A 16962-nucleotide genomic window follows, 5' to 3' on the forward strand; every position below is an offset into this window, starting at 1 on the left:
TTTTTTCTTTTTTGGTTTATCTGTTACAAAGGCAGATTTAATGAAGAAAATGGCAACCGAGGCGCAAACCAACAGTTTGTCTGATGAATTACTGGATGGAGGTGGAGCTCAAGATCAAGAATTAGTAGGAGATGCCCAAACTCTGAAAGAACCTGGTAAAGATTATTTTCTAAATCCTCTACATGTAGTGGGAAAACACTCCAGAATGCCTAAAATTTCAATATCTTGTTATCACTGATTGTAAGCAGTTACTGTGGTGCTGAAAAAATACGCTTTTTGGTTATTGTGCATTTGAAAATGATGTATTGATATGAAGGGATTTTGCCTTCCATGTTCTTCCTGTATACTTCTCTTTGATTCTGTGGCTAATAAAAATAAACATAATTAAAATGCATGTTATAAATTAATAGTTTTGAAACTTACTGAAAGGGAATAGTGTTTTTGTACTTGTAACACAAGCTTGGGTTTAAAAATTTTGCGAATTCTAATTGCTATTATCTGATTTTAATAATGCTCAATATAATTTGCTCACAGACTGCTCAGTGGTTTTGTAATAGAAAATTTCAAGAGACTTTTCAGAATAGTAAAATATCTGTGAATAGGGAAAATAAAATTATTTTCTATATGATGCCTACCATGAGGTGGAAAAAACTTTCAGCGTGTATGACAGCAGTAAAGGCGTGTCACTGTCATAAAACAGTACTTATGCAGCTACAAAAACTTAATGGTAATGAAGGTCAAGGAAACTTTTTTTTTTAAATATAATGTTGATATTGTGACACAAGTTATGGTATTGTATTGTTAGGCTTGTAGTCTTCCCGTGGAGGGTATAGTAATGGCATATCTAAGTGCATCAATTGAGTATTCTGATGGTGGTAGTTCTCTGGTATTTCATCAAAGTGCTTTTAATGGATGCTTACAAGGAGTTGAAATGTTGCTTTTGTTGCTCTTAGACAATAATGAATATCCTCTTATTTTACAGAAACTTTTGGAGCTCAGAGCGCATGAGAATAACCTGAAGATACCTGCATTTATAAACTCCATGTATACAAATGCGTATGGAAGATCAGCACTAATTTCCCAGAACTCTGGAAGTGTATAAAAATGTAAAATCTTTGACACACTGCCTCATAGGGATAGGTATGCTAACTTCTGCCTGGGGCAGTTCAACAGCTGGAACTGAATCCTCTTCTATTCAGTTTTGCTGCACTGTTCTTTTTCTGTCTTAATCTTTTTTTTTTATTTTTTATTGTGACTTGTTTAGTAATTTTAAAATTGTTCAAAATGGTAGTTTTAAATAAAGTTTGGACTTGTCTGTAAATTTGTCTTTTGAAAGATTTTCCTCTGGCTTAAAAAATGGTATGCAGAGTTTGCTGTAGCAGTTTGTTACTCCTCTTTAGAGAAACACTGCTGACTTTCCTGGGATAAGAATCTCTTTTTTTCTTGTTTTCCAACTTCTACAAATACGAGGTGTAGACATGGTACACACCTACGTGTTGTCTTTATAGCCTACGTATAGCTGGACTGTAAAAAAAAAAAAAAAAAAAAAAAAAGAACCAAAACGAAACAGAAAAATTCTTGTTGTTGGCCAGTGGAATTAATTTCTAGCAGCACATTTATCCGAGGTGAAGTAAATTCCTTGGTTTTGTACTTAACTGCAGAAACCATCTGTGTTTTTCTGCATTTTCTGTTTTGCACTTTCAGTACGCAAAGGGATAAACTGGTCTGAAAATGTTGAGTATCCTTTCACATGTCACACTTAAAATTGCTGCAATTGAAAGCCTGTAGAACGCGTTCCTAAAGTATTTGACCTTGTAGAGGGTTTTCATGTAGGAAAGAAGAAATTTAGGAAATAGCAATTAAAGTTAATGTTTAAAAAAACGGTTAAAGTCAGCACCTAATGAAGTCTCATGGCAAAGGCAAAATTAGGATTGTAGAAAAGTAGATCAGAAAACTTGAACCAGAACAAAAGTTTTCTTCAGTTTTTCAGATCAGAGTTGCTAACTAAGTCGTGAAATTGAGGTAGAAATAGCTTATTCAGCAGATTTGCTGCATGATAGAGATCCTGTTTACCTTAAACAAATACAAGGCTTTTGTCAAAGCAGTTCAAAGGCAATGGTCATCTTTAATTCAGGCTTGTCTTCCTCGTGAGGTTAGCGTAATAATACGGCTCTATGCTGTGGCAGTCTAGCGACAGTGAAGCTGAAATATGCCTGAAGTTTGAATAAAATGAGTGCGATTCTTCTGCGATTTCTTTTATTATTTCTTTTAGTTTGTTGGTTCTGAGTGTCTCCAGGTGTTATGAATGAATTTTGAAATGGCAGATTACAATCACATACGTTTAATCTTCAAAGACAAAAGTCTAATGAAAGGTTTGAAGATACCTTAGTTACTGCGCAGGTTTAAACTCAGGGGGATGCTGTGTGCAGGAAAAACTTGGCAATTTTGAGGACATTGTGACAAAGGCAAACCTGGGAAAGCAAAACAAAGTTAAAGTTTTTAATTACTGACTTGGCACAAGAATCATTCACTAGATCTAAAAGAGGACTTTTTCATAAAGTAGAAGAACATTTGTGCATATTTGAGACAAACCTAGTTTATATGGTAAATCATTAAACTCTAAAGCTCATGAGCATGCACCACTCCTGAATTCTTGCCCTGGAACGGTGTGTAGGAACAATGCACTGAGCTGGTGTTTCTTTGGTCATATGTCCTTCACAGAGTGGTTGAGGTTGGCAGGGATCTCTGGAGGTCATCTTGTCCAACCCCCCTGCTCAAGCAGGGCCACGCAGAGCTGGCTTTTTAATATCTCCAAGGATGGAGACTCTGCAGCCTCTCTGGGGAGCTGGTGCTAGTGCTCTGTCACTTTCACAGTCAAAAAGTGTTTCCTAATGTTCAGAGGGAACCTCCTGTGTTTCAGCTTGAGCTTTGGATACTGAAAGTAGACTATGAGGGCACAAACAGTAGAATTGCTGAGGAAGTCAAGCACTCTCTTTTATTCTGATGCCAGTCCTTCTATACATACGTAGTTCAGTTCAAGTAGAAGGTTTTTCAGTGGTAGTAGAGAAGATCTTGCTTAAAAAAGAGTATAGGAGACTGCATGAAGGAGATAGGAGAAGCAGTCTTCTGCTTGATACATGACTTGCTTCCTTACTAATCTGGACCAAAAAGAATGTTATTCTTTACTGTCCAGTGTCCATTGCAGTTCATGACTTCAGAGACAGCTGTGTGGAGCAAGGAGTACAAAGAATTCAGATCTAATGATTTTTTAAGATGAAAGTTAAGAAGCCAGAGCTGGGTCTCTTCCCCAAGCTGGGGTTTGCTGTATAACACCCCTCTGTTCCTGCTGTGTAGCAAATGACCTAACAAACCATAGAACACAGGGGTGCAGAGTGAAACCAACTCCTGTTGGACTTGGACTCGGCAGTACTGGAAGTATCTGCTCCTTCTGGGAGGAAGGTGGAATCATTGATTTCCTACAACAGATTGCAACGTTGCTTGTGAAACTTTATTTTCATCAGACCCCATATTGTATCCAGAAATGATTTGTGCTCCAAAACCAATTACAGCGTTCACAAAAACGAAGCATTAAGGCAACAGAAAACCCGTAGCAACTTCGGGTTGCTTTTGCTGCAATGCTAGTGTTTTGAACTGTAGTTATTTCTACAGGGTTGCTACCTTGCATAACAACAAGGAGTTCAAACAAAACTTAACTCTTCAGTGGTAAACTTTGAAGAACATAAGTTAAACTGTAAGACTAAGTGTCTCATTTCAAGAGAAACCTTCACCCATTCTGTACAGGTTGCATATTCATAGAATATTTATTCAAAGACAGCCTGGAACATTTCTTGCCCTACTTTTATATAAGCTTCTCTCTCCTCATTTGTCATGAGAGACACAAGCTCTGGATTTTCACTGACTTCGGCATATGAACGCGGCTGACCAGCTACCATTAAAATCGGACCTTGCGTTTCCTGTTCCTCTTGGTCAGAGTTGCTGCCAGCTGCTTGCGTTCCTGCTCCTCTGGAGTGCTTGGCATCTTCAGAGTCACTGGTGTCACTGCCCGACTCAGGTAGTTTGCTTCTGACAACAGGAACCTGGTCTGTGCTAGATGATGACTTGGATTCGTGGATCAGAAGAGTCTTGATGATTTCGTTATTGGTGACGGTTTCTTTAACGCTTTCTTCAGTTTCTTCAGAAGCATTTACTCCTAATACACAGCACTAAGCGTTAGAGGCGTCAATAGTTTACAGTTACCACAGGCATCCTACATGGTTTTTTCTACTCTGGATCCTTTTTACCCACCCTTTAGAATTCTCCTGGAAGTGCAGACATTTCCAAGAGCTTTCTGCTTTAAAGATTACCACTGATGTTACTGGACTGTTACAGCCAGAAGTTTTGGGACCTGGTACCTGACCTCTGGCTTTCGGAATTCTACCTAAACAGTCTAAAGACAAGTTTTTAGAAACTAAGATCTGATATCCACTAGTGCAGAATTGAAGCGTTACTCTACATTCTAAGCCAAGTTATTACATTTTCAATGGGAAAGCTATATTTAAATACAGCAAGGCTACTGAACAAAAGTATTTGCTAATGCTTAAAACTTACCCACGCTGTTGTTGGCCGTTGTTGCTCCTTCCACGGTGCTCTCTGACATCCAGATAGGTTGCTCTTTAGTTGCTTTCTCTCTCGTTTTCTTCTTGGGCTCAGAGTCTTGGACATCGATAACCCAGTTTTGGGTGTACATATTGTCAAAAGAGGAACTTCTGTTGGCCCATTTTTCAGGTCGGCCGCAGGATTCCAGCACACTCGAACCCACCTTCTGATCAAAGCTGAATGAAACGTCACCCATTTTGGACAGTTTAAATACAGGCAAGACGCCTTCCCCCCCAGTTCCCAGTCGAGAAAGACCAAAAAAAACCCATGTTTTGTCAGCAGACTAGCTTTAACAAGTGCTCTATATTAAAAAAAATTGCGTTCCCCATTACTTCACCAAAGAGGCAAGTGATTCTGAACCACTGTTTTTGCGTGGTCTCTTCAGCTGTGCGTCCCTGGGTGAAGCGCACTGACACAGAAACACGACTTGAGCACAGGAAAGGCTGTGAACGTATTAGCCAAAGGACAAGTCTGTGAAATTACTCCTTAAACCCAAAAAAGGGGCAAAAATAAAACTATAAATGCATGACAACAATTTAGAACGGCTTATATATATTACAGGCTTCTTCATTAAGCAGCTGACAGTACTGAACAAAGAGTGGAGTAGGAAGTAGGTTGCGAGATTGAAGATTTTACAACTGGAAAGTTGGGGGGGTGTTTTGTATTGCTCAGGATTTCTGGGGTTATCTTTATACCTTTCTGATAACTCGGGTATTTCTGTTGGCTGAGGCTCCAGCAGGTCGTACGGCAGAACGATATCCTCAGTCTCCCGCAGCAGCGCGAAGATGGGTTCGATCTGCTCGTTGAATTTGGCGAGCAGGGTTCGAGCGTCGCGCTTGGGAAGCGCCGAGGCGTCTTCTTCCACTTCAGTGTTGCAGTAAGTGCAGCGGAAAGTCTCTGCAAGGTCATCCAGAGTGGAAATTCTCATGTTCACAGGATGCGAGGGGTGAGCAGTACCTTGTCAAGAAATCCACAGCCTGGACAATCACCGAGATGCTCTGACTGCGCTGGACATTTGTTCACGTTAACGAGGGGAACTCAAGTTATACAGGCAAGCCGGGGGCGGTTGGGGAGTTTTTTTGTTGTATTTTTGGTGTCTTGGGTTTTTTTTTTTTATTTTATTATTATTATTTTTTCTTAGAAGGGCTGATATTGACACACTTGCCATACAAGAGAAAAGTCTATACGGGGGGAAAAATTAAGCTGCCTAGACATGGAGCGCCATCAGATAGCAAGGTTTATTTTTTTCTTCTCTGATTTCATCTTTTTCTTAGTTCATAACGTAAGAGAAGGCATTTGCAAGCATAAAGAGCATCTGGTTTTAGTTGTTCAGAGTTCTAAAGTTCAAGAAGACTCATTTAGAGTCAGAGCATACACTAAAAACATTTTTATTTTTTTTTTTTTTTGCTTATGACAGAAGTAGAGAATTAAAGCCTATTTTATTAAAATCTGTCAGCAGCCTCAACCTCTGTATTTCAGTAACTTGCCAAAGTCCCTCCATTTAGCACAAAGGGGTGATTTTTGCGAAGCGACAGCCGCCTCCGATATTTCGGGTCAGTCACTCAGAGCAGAGTTCATCCTGCCTGGCTCTGGGCTCCTTTCCGGCTACCGTGACCCAGACGTCAGCACCGTAGCTGCGCTTAGAGCCACGTAGTGCGATACGATGCCGTTTTAACTCATTTTGAAAGAGTGCTCTCTGTTTAGTTATTTTGATTCCAGAGAAAAGAAACCCGTGAGCCCCGATGCCTCTCCTGCCGAGGATGCGTCATGTTGCCCTAGGAGGAGCCCGAACATCCCCGTTTCCAGCAGAGGAGCGGCAGAACCACGCTTCTGGCCGCTCCTGCACCGCGCTCATTGCGGTAGGTGCCAGCAAACAGCTCTGTCCATCCGGTCCTACTCTTCCATCAGAAGAGCTGAACACACAGATGAAACTAACAAAATTAACTGAACTAACAAATTTAAAACGGGGTAAAAGGAGTACTGTATTCTCATTTCCTTCTGAGGAAGCGGGACTCACGAGAATCGTATCTGAGTAATCTTAACCCAGGTTAAGCGTCTTGTTCCAAAAAAAGCTGAGCCTGAAATCTGATGCCCAACCCCAGCTCGTACATTCAAGGTTGTTCTTCCTCTTCTTGGCCTGTTGGACAGAGACAGCTTTTTCCCCTTGCCCTCACCTCCCAGCTTCTCCCGTCCCAGGCCCTTGCCCACCAGCAAACAAGGGGTACATCCTAACAAACGTGCTTTTACCGCAGAGTTTGCACAGGAGCTAATTTTGTGCTATCAGCTATTCTTTAAGAGCAAATAAGCGACATAAGCAACATACCTGTAAATATATCAAAGAGCTGATTGACTTCCAGGTCCGTGTAAGTGCTGGAGCAAGATGGACATTTAAAGGAGGACCGGGTAGTTGAATCCCTCTCATCCGCCTCTATTTTCCGGCGTACGTGATCCAGTTTGTATTTTACCACGTCCACCAGCACCTTGTAATTGATGTAATAGTAATTATGCCTTGTGCTCTTCCCGTTAGGCCCCGTTTCAACTCGCATCCGCAGCTTCACGAGCTTGTCGGCCTTGAGCGTGTTGAGGACGGTACGCAGTTGTTTCCGTTCGTACTTGAGCAGCTGTAACAAGTCGTCCTCCTTCACGCAGGGGTAGCGGATCAGTACATCGAGGGCCAGGGAATACTCCACTCCATAGAAACCACGCACTACATATTTGGCCAGACGCTTCAGGACTGCCGGGATCTCCGTGATAAAGTTTTGCTCTTCCATCAGGAGCTGAACCGCTGTTGGAAAGAGAAGTGCTGTACAACAAACAGAAGGGAGGGGAGCCGTGGTGAACCCTTCTCGGCGCTCGCAGACAGGTACAGAGCAGGTCGTTTGCTGTCTGCGCTTTTGCAGGAGTCCCCACTGAACAGATTAATGTAAAATCCCTGACCAGCACCTGGGGATGGCCAACGTATCGATAGATATCAAAGGTTACCTAATCTTCAGGTACCATGATTACACCGGAAACATTCACGTCCTCTTGTGTAAAGGCCTACAGACAATATCTAGGAGAATGGTTTACAGACAGTTCATAATAATCCTCTTTAGAGGAGACAGCATAGTTAACGTGCAAGTCTAGGTCTGCCTGAAGAATCTGTTTTCATTCACAGGGAGCCAAGTAAGGTCTGAAGTGAACACCAGGCAAAAAAATCTTTAGCTTGATTCATAACACACAAAATAAGCACACATTCATAAGCACAAACACAGGCTGGGGGATGAAGGGATGGAGAGCAGCCCTGCCAAGAAGGACTTGGGGGTGTTGGTGGATGAGAAGCTCAACATGAGCCAACAACATGCGCTCACAGCCCAGAAAGCCAACCACATCCTGGGCTGCATCAAAAGCAGTGTGGGCTGGAACTAGATCATCTTTAAGGTCCCTTCCAACCCAAACCATTCTATGATAACAACACGTGAAATAGATGAGTCTGTATCTCCCTTTGTGGCAAAGATCTTGCTCTTTGGGATTTTTCTGCTGGCTGCTGTGGTCAAACAAAGCACTAGCAAAGCTGGGGCACAGGACGCTCCATCTTGTATCCTCACCCAGCACAGTGTGCCTGGGGCTGTGCCTGCTTCTTCCACCACGCGAAGTCACCAGGGAGCACTTGCAGCGCAACATTTTCCTCCCAGTATTCTTCTCCCCTGCACGAATCGGGCTTCTGGCAATAACCTAATCCCATTCAGTAGACTGTAACTAATTTTAATCAGTCCAACTGTCCTAACTGCTTCTTATTTGTAAGGAGTGGAGGGAGAAGCAAAAATTACGGTATGTTTCAATAAAGCACCATCCTGATTCCCTTCTTTCAGGCATGTTAAAATCCTATAGAAATATTTGATACCACAAATCTGGCCTCTGGCCAGATTGCTTTGCAGGGAACCATGCGAGGTGCAGCCCGATGGTGCTGGTGGAGCCACCAGGTCCAACGGTGGGTGGTTGGTGGGATGGCATCTTGCGGCATGGTCAGCATGGCACCCGTTGCTGAGGGGCACCTTGCTCAAGCCCAGTTGACTGCATATCACTACACAGAGCTTCCAGGTGACCTTCATCAGAAACCCTGGTTAAACCAACAAAACTTATCTGCAGTAGCTTCACAGTTGAGCTGTAACTAAATTCATGTCTTGTGGGGGAAATGCTGCCTTTGGGTTAACAATATAAACCTGATGGTCTGAGGCTCAAAACCCCAAAGGCACCAGCACCACACTGACCTCTACTTCCCACGGGAAGAGCAGGGGAACACTGGAACAGGGAGGAGGTCGAGTCTCCATAACTCAACTGGATAAGAACCCAAGCAGCCTGACCCGGCTTTGAGAGTAGTTGTGCCATGAGCAAGGGTTGGACCAGATGGTCTCCGGAGGTCCTGGCCAGCCTAAATTCTTCTGTTCTGTTCCAAGAGAGTTAAATGTAACCACAGTAAGGAGAGAAGCTTTGTGAATGTCAGTTCCATGAGAGTCCTCCTCAGGCTGTAAGAAGAGCATTTCTATGATTTTTCACAAAAGCCTTGAGGAGGAAGTAATATTTTGTGGTTGTTATTATAGTTTTACTCTTTCACTTCTCCTTTGCCCTCATCCTCAAAAGAGGTTTAACTGAACAGTGCTCCTGACTGTCATGTGTTAGCGTAGCTCATCTCATGACTAGAGGGACAACGTTCCCTTCCCCAGGCGGGAAAGCACAAGAGCTTGAGCTGGTGTTCAACCGAGTCTCCCAGAAGCTGAATTCTGTTCTTGCTGCCAGTCAAGCCCTCGCAAGGGTATGACACACCGTCTGTGCACACGCGTGAGGATGTGTCAGTGGTGGGACAGGGCCATACTCTAGTCAAGAGTCAGGAGCTTGGTCTGCTGAAAAGATGTTTTAATAAAATCTTGGTGACTGCAATCCCATCTCCACCTCTTTACTCAACAGATGAGCTAGTGCGTTTTCTGCCAGGTAAAGGCGTGTGGAGACCTGCTGGATAACAAGTCACAGTGGCCGTCCTTGAGCCACTCGACCATGTTCGTGCCCCAGCTGCGCGCAGCAGGCAATTTCCCTTTCCCATCCTCAGCAAGGGCTCTCTGCTCTTAGGGCTGGGTCGGCTTGCCTTTGAAGGCAGGATAAGGGTATGCAGAGGAGATGATCTGTATGTTGAGAACGGCCGAGGAGCTTCAGACAGCAGAGGAGCTACCAGTGTGCAGGACAGCTTAGATTTCCTGCTCTGGACCCGGGGCTACGGGCCGGATTCCCACATCTACTATCCAGCGTTCTGACCCCAGGGGCACTTGAGCATAAACCACGAGATTGCTGGAGCACAGACAAACACAGACTTCTTCCACAGAACACCACACTAACTTACGCTGAAGATTCATCTTTCTTCCTCTTTCTGGCCTCACAGATTTGGAATTTGTTTCTGTGCAGTGGCTTATACTCCGCAGGAAGGACGGACGGACAGTGACCTCAGCCAGCTCCAGAGATCAGGAGCGTCACTTTGAGTCTCCTCAGGCTCTGGAGAGCCCTTAGCCTTGTCCTTCTACACTGTGGGCAAGTAGCCCAGAGAATGGAGGCACCAAAGCCTCCAGTATGTGCCCAAGGAACGCAGCCATCGCCCATTTGTGTAACCCCGTCCAGCCCCACTGAGGAGCACCAAGCGCTCACCAGGAGCACCCCAGCATCCGTATGGGAGATGGTAGCAGTCACGTGCATTAGTCTGGGCCAGCATCTCCAAAAGGGCCGAGGTGGCCCCTGTGTGGGTCAGTTTTAGATGAACTCCACTTAGATTGTGGCACTACCAAAAAAAAAAAAAAAAAGAACAAAACCCAAACCCAGTTCTGCACCTAGCCTAGTCCTTGGCTAATGGGGGCAGAACCCTGACACTTGAAGGACTTGCACTAGGAGCAGGTCTCATGGCTGTTTTTTCTTACCCCAAGCCAAATACAGCATGAAATCATTTCAAAGGGAGTGAGATAAGTCGACAACATCGTTAAGGAAGGAGCAGGACCTGAACTGTAAGCTTGAGGTTTGCTGACCTATCAGTTCTCCGGACGAGTCCTTAGCCCAGGCGCGCGTTGTGTACCCGCATCTCCAAAGCCAGCAGGTGCTCCCAAGGGCTGGGAAGTCTGGGCTGCGCTGAAGTGCTTCCGAGCGCCTCAATGTTAAAAGCTCTTCAGGTCTTACAGCCACGGAAAGTATTCAGGGAAAGAGAAAAACCACCACCGCCCAAACCGAAAACCCACAACCAAAAACCACCCACAAAAAACCCCCACCACGCCCACACAACAGAACCCCCCATACATACATACACGCATAGCGTAAATATTACGAATATATCCTGGGAGAAGAGTGAAAAGCTTTTTTTCCCACAACAAATCCATAAAGCCCACTGTCCATTGGCTGTGGAAATTTAGATATGCAAACCTTTGATTCAATGTAAAAGGAACTGGCTTTCTCTTACAAAAATGGCTGAGTTTGTGCCAAATAAAGAACATTCACAGAAAATACAGCCCCCTCGAGAAGCTGCAAAAGAACCAAAACTGTATGTATTTTATAGTAAAAACTACATAAAATCAGAAATGGGGGGGGAGGGGGGGGAGCTGTGGTATATTTGAGGCTGTATTTCTCCAGGCCATTTTGAAAAACCTCTCCATTTTATAATTGCCAAATCTGAAGTCCTGCGATGCAGGAAAACTGCGGATTTTTTAAAAGCTGTTGCGTGTTTTTCAGCTCGCGGGCAGCAGTTCTCCTCTAAGAGGAGCTTGAGACCACCCTCCTGAAGGAGAGGAGGAGGAAGAGGAGCAGCTCCCTGCAGACGGAGAAGGCCTTTGGACATGAACCTGCTCTGCGGCTCAGCTACGCTCTGCGTTAAGGACACAGGTATTTTGCTACTCATATATTTTTTTTTTCTTTTTTTTCCAGCTGATGGCATGTATGGGCAAGATATCTTCCAAATCACAGACTACATTCTACCTTTAGCTGCTTTGAGAGTACTTGTTTTTACAAGAGCGGGGGCTACCTTCTTATTACATCTACTGTTTTTGAGATTATTCAGTAACGGAGGTGCCTGAGAGGCCCTCCTGCTTGAGGTTACCACGGAGCCATTGCAGGCTTCGTCAAGGAGAGAGGAATGCCAGGCTTGCTTTCCCCACAAGCAGGAACTACCTTGAGGATCCTCTTTTTGCTTTGGGAAACCTACACGGAGTTGCTCGTTGCCTTGGCAGGCGACTACCAAAAGCAGAATTTCAAGTTAACAGGCATCATCTAGAGCAAGTTCTGCAAGGTTGCTCTGAAGCCAGTTGCTTAATTAACATTCTACTTGAGCTGCCTGAGAAGACAAACTCCCCATCTCACGCTCTTAAAGACACTAACCTGGAAAGATTTATTGAGGTAATCTCTTGTCAGGCTTCATATAACCGTATCATTTGCAAATAAGTGAAAAACCTTATCGTTACCTCTCTCGTAGAGGCAGAAAACGTCAGGCTGATCCTGTAGAAGAATCGCTCCTTTCCCAAGAGCTCAAAGTAACTGCAAAACAAGCTTAAGTATTCCCCAGCCGTTTCCTAGAGCCATCAGTGATAAGCCCTAATTACCGCCCAGCTGCAACAAGAGAGTCCCCAGATCACATTTTGTTGGCAACTGGCTGAATCCAGCCTTACATACGTTGCGTCATGATAAAGGTATAGATCTTATTGCTCAACAAAATCCACCTACAGCAGGCAAGGGCTGAAAATGCGAGTGGCTGCAATCTTTGATTACTGGGCCCATTAGCCTGACTTTAGAAGACTAAAAGCAACATAATAATTAACTCCTTTTTTGTTGTTGTTGCAAACCAAACATTTAGTGCAGGTAACTTACATAATTTGTCTGTAGAAGCTTTCATAAGCAAACCAACCTGGAAACTTGAATATCTTGCAAATAAAAAAGGTGGAATTAATATGTTTACTGGTTTTTGCATTTTTACTTATTATTCTCCTTAGGTGGTTTATGTCTTCAAAAAGAAACAAAAAGCAATTTTGGACTGTATTTCTCTAGAAGATAAAGTTATGAATACTGTTATTTCCCTTTATGGGTTAGGCATCTGTTTAAAAGCACTGTTGAAATCGGGTTGCCAGACACTACAGTCCGGGGTTAAAATGTGGAATTCTATTAGGTTTTTAGGTTTGCGACCATCGTATTCCATCTCAAATCCATGTGGCTTTAATGCGGCTTTTTTTTTTTTTTTTTTTTTTTTATGTATGCAGAGTGGAGGCCGGTGCTTTGCAGGGATGTGACTTAGGTCTCCTGGGTACGTGTTGCGGCACGACTTGTGCTTTCCTCACTGCTGCCGCTGCTGGAACTCCGACTTTCCAACTTCCCCGGGGCCGTGGGGAGCCCCGAAGGGCGGGAGCTCCTCTGCGCGGGGCAGGCTGTGGGACCGGCATCTGTAAACGTCGCTACAGAAGGCGGTGCCTCTCAGAAACAGTCAATACCAGAAAAGAAATCTCCTATTTTTGTAGCTGTGACAAGAATTTAGATTTCCAAACACTTCAAAGGTTCGAGACTGCAGTTGAGAAGCAGCAGGAGCAGGTGACTATAAAGAAAATCCCTGCGATTGGCTCTGCTCTTGCTTGTGATTTATGGTAGCAGGCGTTGGTGTCATGCCTTATGCTGGGAAAAAAACCTGCTACTACTCTTTTTTGTTCCATTAAATAAGAAACATTTTGGCAGATCCCCACAACTGAGAAGAATAATTGGCATAAACCTTCAACTGCAAATGTAGGATGTAAAATTCAGTGGATGTTCCTCGCTCCATATAGTGGTTCTCAAGTACGTGCCTTTGTTGTCCTGTTACACCAGGAAACGCGAAGGAGCGCGACTACTTGCTGGCACCTGTTGGGTTGAGGCTGTGGGGAATGTTTACAGTCAATAATCCCCGCGGGTTTCCTCGCCGGGTGTTTTGAACGGGGAAAGTGCCGTGTAACCCCAGCGCTGGTGTTCGTGCGACAGCCTGCGCGTGGAGGCGTGGAACCAGATCACAAGAAAACGCGAAACAGTTTTCTAAATTAAGGAGAGCGATGGTTTGGCTGGTAACGTGGCGTTCAGAGGAAAGCACGAGCACTGTGCAAGCTGCGGCCGAGCACACCAGGGCTGTTCAACATGACAGTCAACCTCCACAGCAGCTGAGGTAGATCTCCATGTAGCAAAGGTGCTGCTCAGCCCGGGGGCTGCCTCTCTGGTGGCTGAGAGGGTGTCGCACTCTGCCGCCTTCGTCCTGCAGGCTCAGAAGAGGAGAGAAAATTGCAAGCCAAATTAAAAAAAAAAAAAAAAAAAAAAGAAAAATCAAGTGCGGTTTGATTCCTGACTGCGGGTAACCCTGGCACCGAGGGCCGTGGGAAGCGGGATCGCTGCCGGTATGTTGTTGCGATGTTGTGCAACAGGGACGTGATTGAAAGCCGGAGCTTGAGACGGGGACGGGCAAAGTCGCCTGGCTGCCGTTCAAACCCCTTTGGGTGTCTGGGAGGCTTATCTCGAACGGTGCGGGCCTGCGCCGCGCTCGCAGGCTGCCTGCTTAAAGGAGGCAGGTAATGAACTGAGCAGTCTCGGGTGGGAGAAATCAACGCAGAGTCTGACCAGGGGTTGAAGGAGGAAATTAGTGGGTCGCTGCTTTGGGGGGCAAAGGTATGACCAAGATGCTCCCAGAGCAAACACAGAATGTTTCACTGGTTGGTGTAGATGGCCCGGCAGGTGGCCGTGATGTGCACCTTGGGCAAACAGGAGCTCTTATGAGTGGCTTTATTGTCCTCTCCAGGCCCAACAGCTGCTGTTCTGCCTTTCTCCGGAGCGGCACGTGGAAGCTACGTTCTACTGTATCTCATATTCTCCACACCAACTGATACCCAGCCCTCAGTTCCAAAAATACAGTCTGTAGCTGCCAGGCTCGTACGCTCAAGCACTGCCAAGTGAAAGACCAACAGGACGACAGTAAGTGCCCGTACGTAACCCGCCCCCCTTGACACGCGGGGCTCTCAGTGGCACAGTCCCGTCTCTCCTCTGTCTCCCCGTGCTGGCCCTTTCACAAAGTCCCAGCCAGCACACGGGGCGTGCGCAGTCAGCAGCAGCCCCTGGCCCTGAGCCCTGCTTGTTTTCTGATTGAGACAACTCGTTTTCTTATCTGTTTTCCTGTGGTGCTCTCCCCGTATTACCTAATTCCACGATCCTTGAAGGCACGCTGGTATCGAACGACATCAGCTCTGTTTGAAGGCTTTAGGCCTCTTTTGGGATTAGTTTATGTTGCCATCTCCCAGATACCTCGTAAGATAGAGGATATTGTGCAGGCGGATGCGGAGCTCTGAGGTACAGAACTTGAAACCAAGACTGATGGATAATTTTTTGAGAGCCTGAACTGAGATGTAAAAAAAAAAAAATAAAATTAGGATACATTTTACAGTAGTTGACACGATTGCAGCATAGCTCCCTCTGTCTTGATTGTCGGTGCGATCGGTACTTCCCAAATACAGCCACTGGTGTCACAGAGCGGGTAAGGGCCAAGCACCAGAACGTGCCGGGCTGCCTGGGAGCGAGAGCTCCGTTGTCCCGGTGGGTGCTCAGCCCTGCCTGGTCTCTGCCGCCATCCTCCCTCTCGCAAGGCATTCTCGTCATCGGCCTGAAAGCTGGAACAAAGCAGAAGCCTTTCTCCCCTTTACCGTGCCAGCCTCCTTCACCACAGGAACGCAGCCCGTCCTGTGCAGCCAGTGAAACAGGGGGTTTCTGGAAAAGGAATTTTGGGATCCTGCAAAGAGACTGTAGCCCAGCCAAAAAGAAAGGGGAGTCAGCGGCTGCTACGCTTGTTGGCTTCTGGACGGGGTTACCTTCACAGCCTTAGTACACTTTTAATGTAACTCATCCTGCTTTTAAATGTAAAGAATGGCTGCTTGGGATAATATGTACTTTTAATGTCAGTATTTTTTTCTGAGAGGATCAGTTTAGATCTACTGTCCCTCAGCATATAAACATTTGAAAAAATGTAGTGCCAGCAGTTCCTAACCACGTGGGCTGCTGCGGGCGGGGAGCCCCTGGTTTGGTGGGGGTTTCGGGTGACAGCAAAGGATGCTCGGTGTCGGGGGTCAGGGAGCCAGCAGAGGAGGACGCTGCAGCTGCGAGATCTGCACAGCCTGCTGCTCCCGGCTGTCCTCCTCTTCTGTTTTACTTCTCTCTGACATCTCCTGGCGCTCTGGCTCCTGCTCCTCTCTCTCTTCTTTCTGTTCCCCCCTCTCCAGACCAGTTGCTTCTGCTCCTTTCTCCCACCTGGTTCATGCACCTCCTGCAGCCGCGTAACAGAGCTGTTCCCAGCTCTCGGGGCACGGTGCGTGTACACCACTTGCAGGAACACAGATGCAGCATTTTGGGAACGAAGCTGATGCAAATTATATGTAACTACTCAAAGGTTTAAATACTGGTGCAATTCAGACAGTGGGTGTAGCCTGAGAAAAGGCAATGTCTCACCCAAACCCTCCAGGTACCTGAATCAAAGTTCCGCTTTAAAAACAAGATGGCACTGCAGCACTTGGCAACAACTCAATGCTCATGATCTTTTTTTTCTCCTGTGGACAAGAAAATATTTTTTTATTTATCTTTCTTAACAAGGTGAACCATTTTCACTGAAATACAAAGAGGCGAAAAAGTCTAGGATGATTTTTTTTCTACATTGGGCATCTGCCTAATAGAGAAAGCTCAGCAAGATTAAAAGCCAAGACTCATAGTGGGAAACCTTAACTAAGGCTTACGACTGGAGCTGCCGTCAATGCAGAACACCCAACAGAGGCAGCCTCACGACGGGGGGTCTGCTAGTGCTCAGGCAAAAGGGAGAATAAACTTTGCAAAACAAATCAGACTGAGAGGTTGTCCCATATACAATTAATATAATTCCGAGCTGATTCACTGTAGATCAGAAAATGTCCTGAATACACAGCTTCTCAGTGTGTAAACAGACTCACTCCTTTGTAATTAATTGTCCTCTCTTCTAAGTCGCAGAGTGTGGGAGCAGACTGAGCTACAAAAGACCTTTAAAATCTTTGATACCTCAAGTTACGACGGTCTGAAAAACTGGTAGGGAACAACTGCATGGTCTGCTTGCTTCTTGATCACGGTACCTGGCCAACTGGCATGTTGGGTTTCCAGACTCTTTTAACAGTCAAAAGCAGCTTCTTATAAAATGCATAAATAGCTGGAGATTTCTTCCCAAGGTAATTGTGGTTTCTGCCACCGCTTTGATTGAGCATTATTCTTTCTGGCTCATCTTGTTCTTCTGGTGCAAAGGAT

The 16962-nt window shown here is 45.2% G+C and overlaps 2 protein-coding genes across 17 annotated transcripts in view; one reads left to right on the forward strand and one right to left on the reverse strand.

The window, feature by feature from the left end:
• The window catches only part of PCM1 (pericentriolar material 1), a 46637-nt gene extending 45298 nt beyond the window's left edge, over positions 1–1339 (forward strand). For 10 of the 15 annotated variants that reach the window (XM_063335401.1, XM_063335399.1, XM_063335397.1 and 7 more), the window contains 2 exons: positions 32–155; positions 983–1339. In XM_063335401.1, coding sequence (XP_063191471.1) covers positions 32–155; positions 983–1008 — 150 coding nt within the window. In that variant the 3' untranslated portion in view covers positions 1009–1339. The remainder of the gene's footprint in view (positions 1–31; positions 156–982) is intronic. The other 5 variants (XM_063335410.1, XM_063335408.1, XM_063335412.1 and 2 more) reach the window with 1 other exon arrangement.
• Positions 1340–2239: 900 nt separating this feature from the next.
• LOC134515885 (general transcription factor IIE subunit 1-like) lies at positions 2240–9268 on the reverse strand. 2 transcript variants are annotated; one of them, XM_063335423.1, is made up of 6 exons: positions 8907–9268; positions 6980–7441; positions 5352–5553; positions 4609–4832; positions 3965–4210; positions 2240–2471 (listed from the first exon to the last, which is right to left on the reverse strand). In XM_063335423.1, the coding sequence occupies exons 1-6, from the start codon at positions 9022–9024 to the stop codon at positions 2386–2388; spliced, it is 1338 nt and encodes a 445-aa protein (XP_063191493.1). In that variant the 5' UTR covers positions 9025–9268; the 3' UTR covers positions 2240–2385. The 2 variants fall into 2 exon arrangements, with proteins under 2 accessions (XP_063191493.1, XP_063191492.1); XM_063335422.1 differs by lacking the exon at positions 2240–2471 and having other exon boundaries at positions 3611–4210.
• Between the last annotated feature and the right edge of the window lie 7694 nt (positions 9269–16962).

Source organism: Chroicocephalus ridibundus, chromosome 5, assembly GCF_963924245.1.
Source record: "Chroicocephalus ridibundus chromosome 5, bChrRid1.1, whole genome shotgun sequence".
Lineage (NCBI taxonomy): Eukaryota > Metazoa > Chordata > Aves > Charadriiformes > Laridae > Chroicocephalus > Chroicocephalus ridibundus.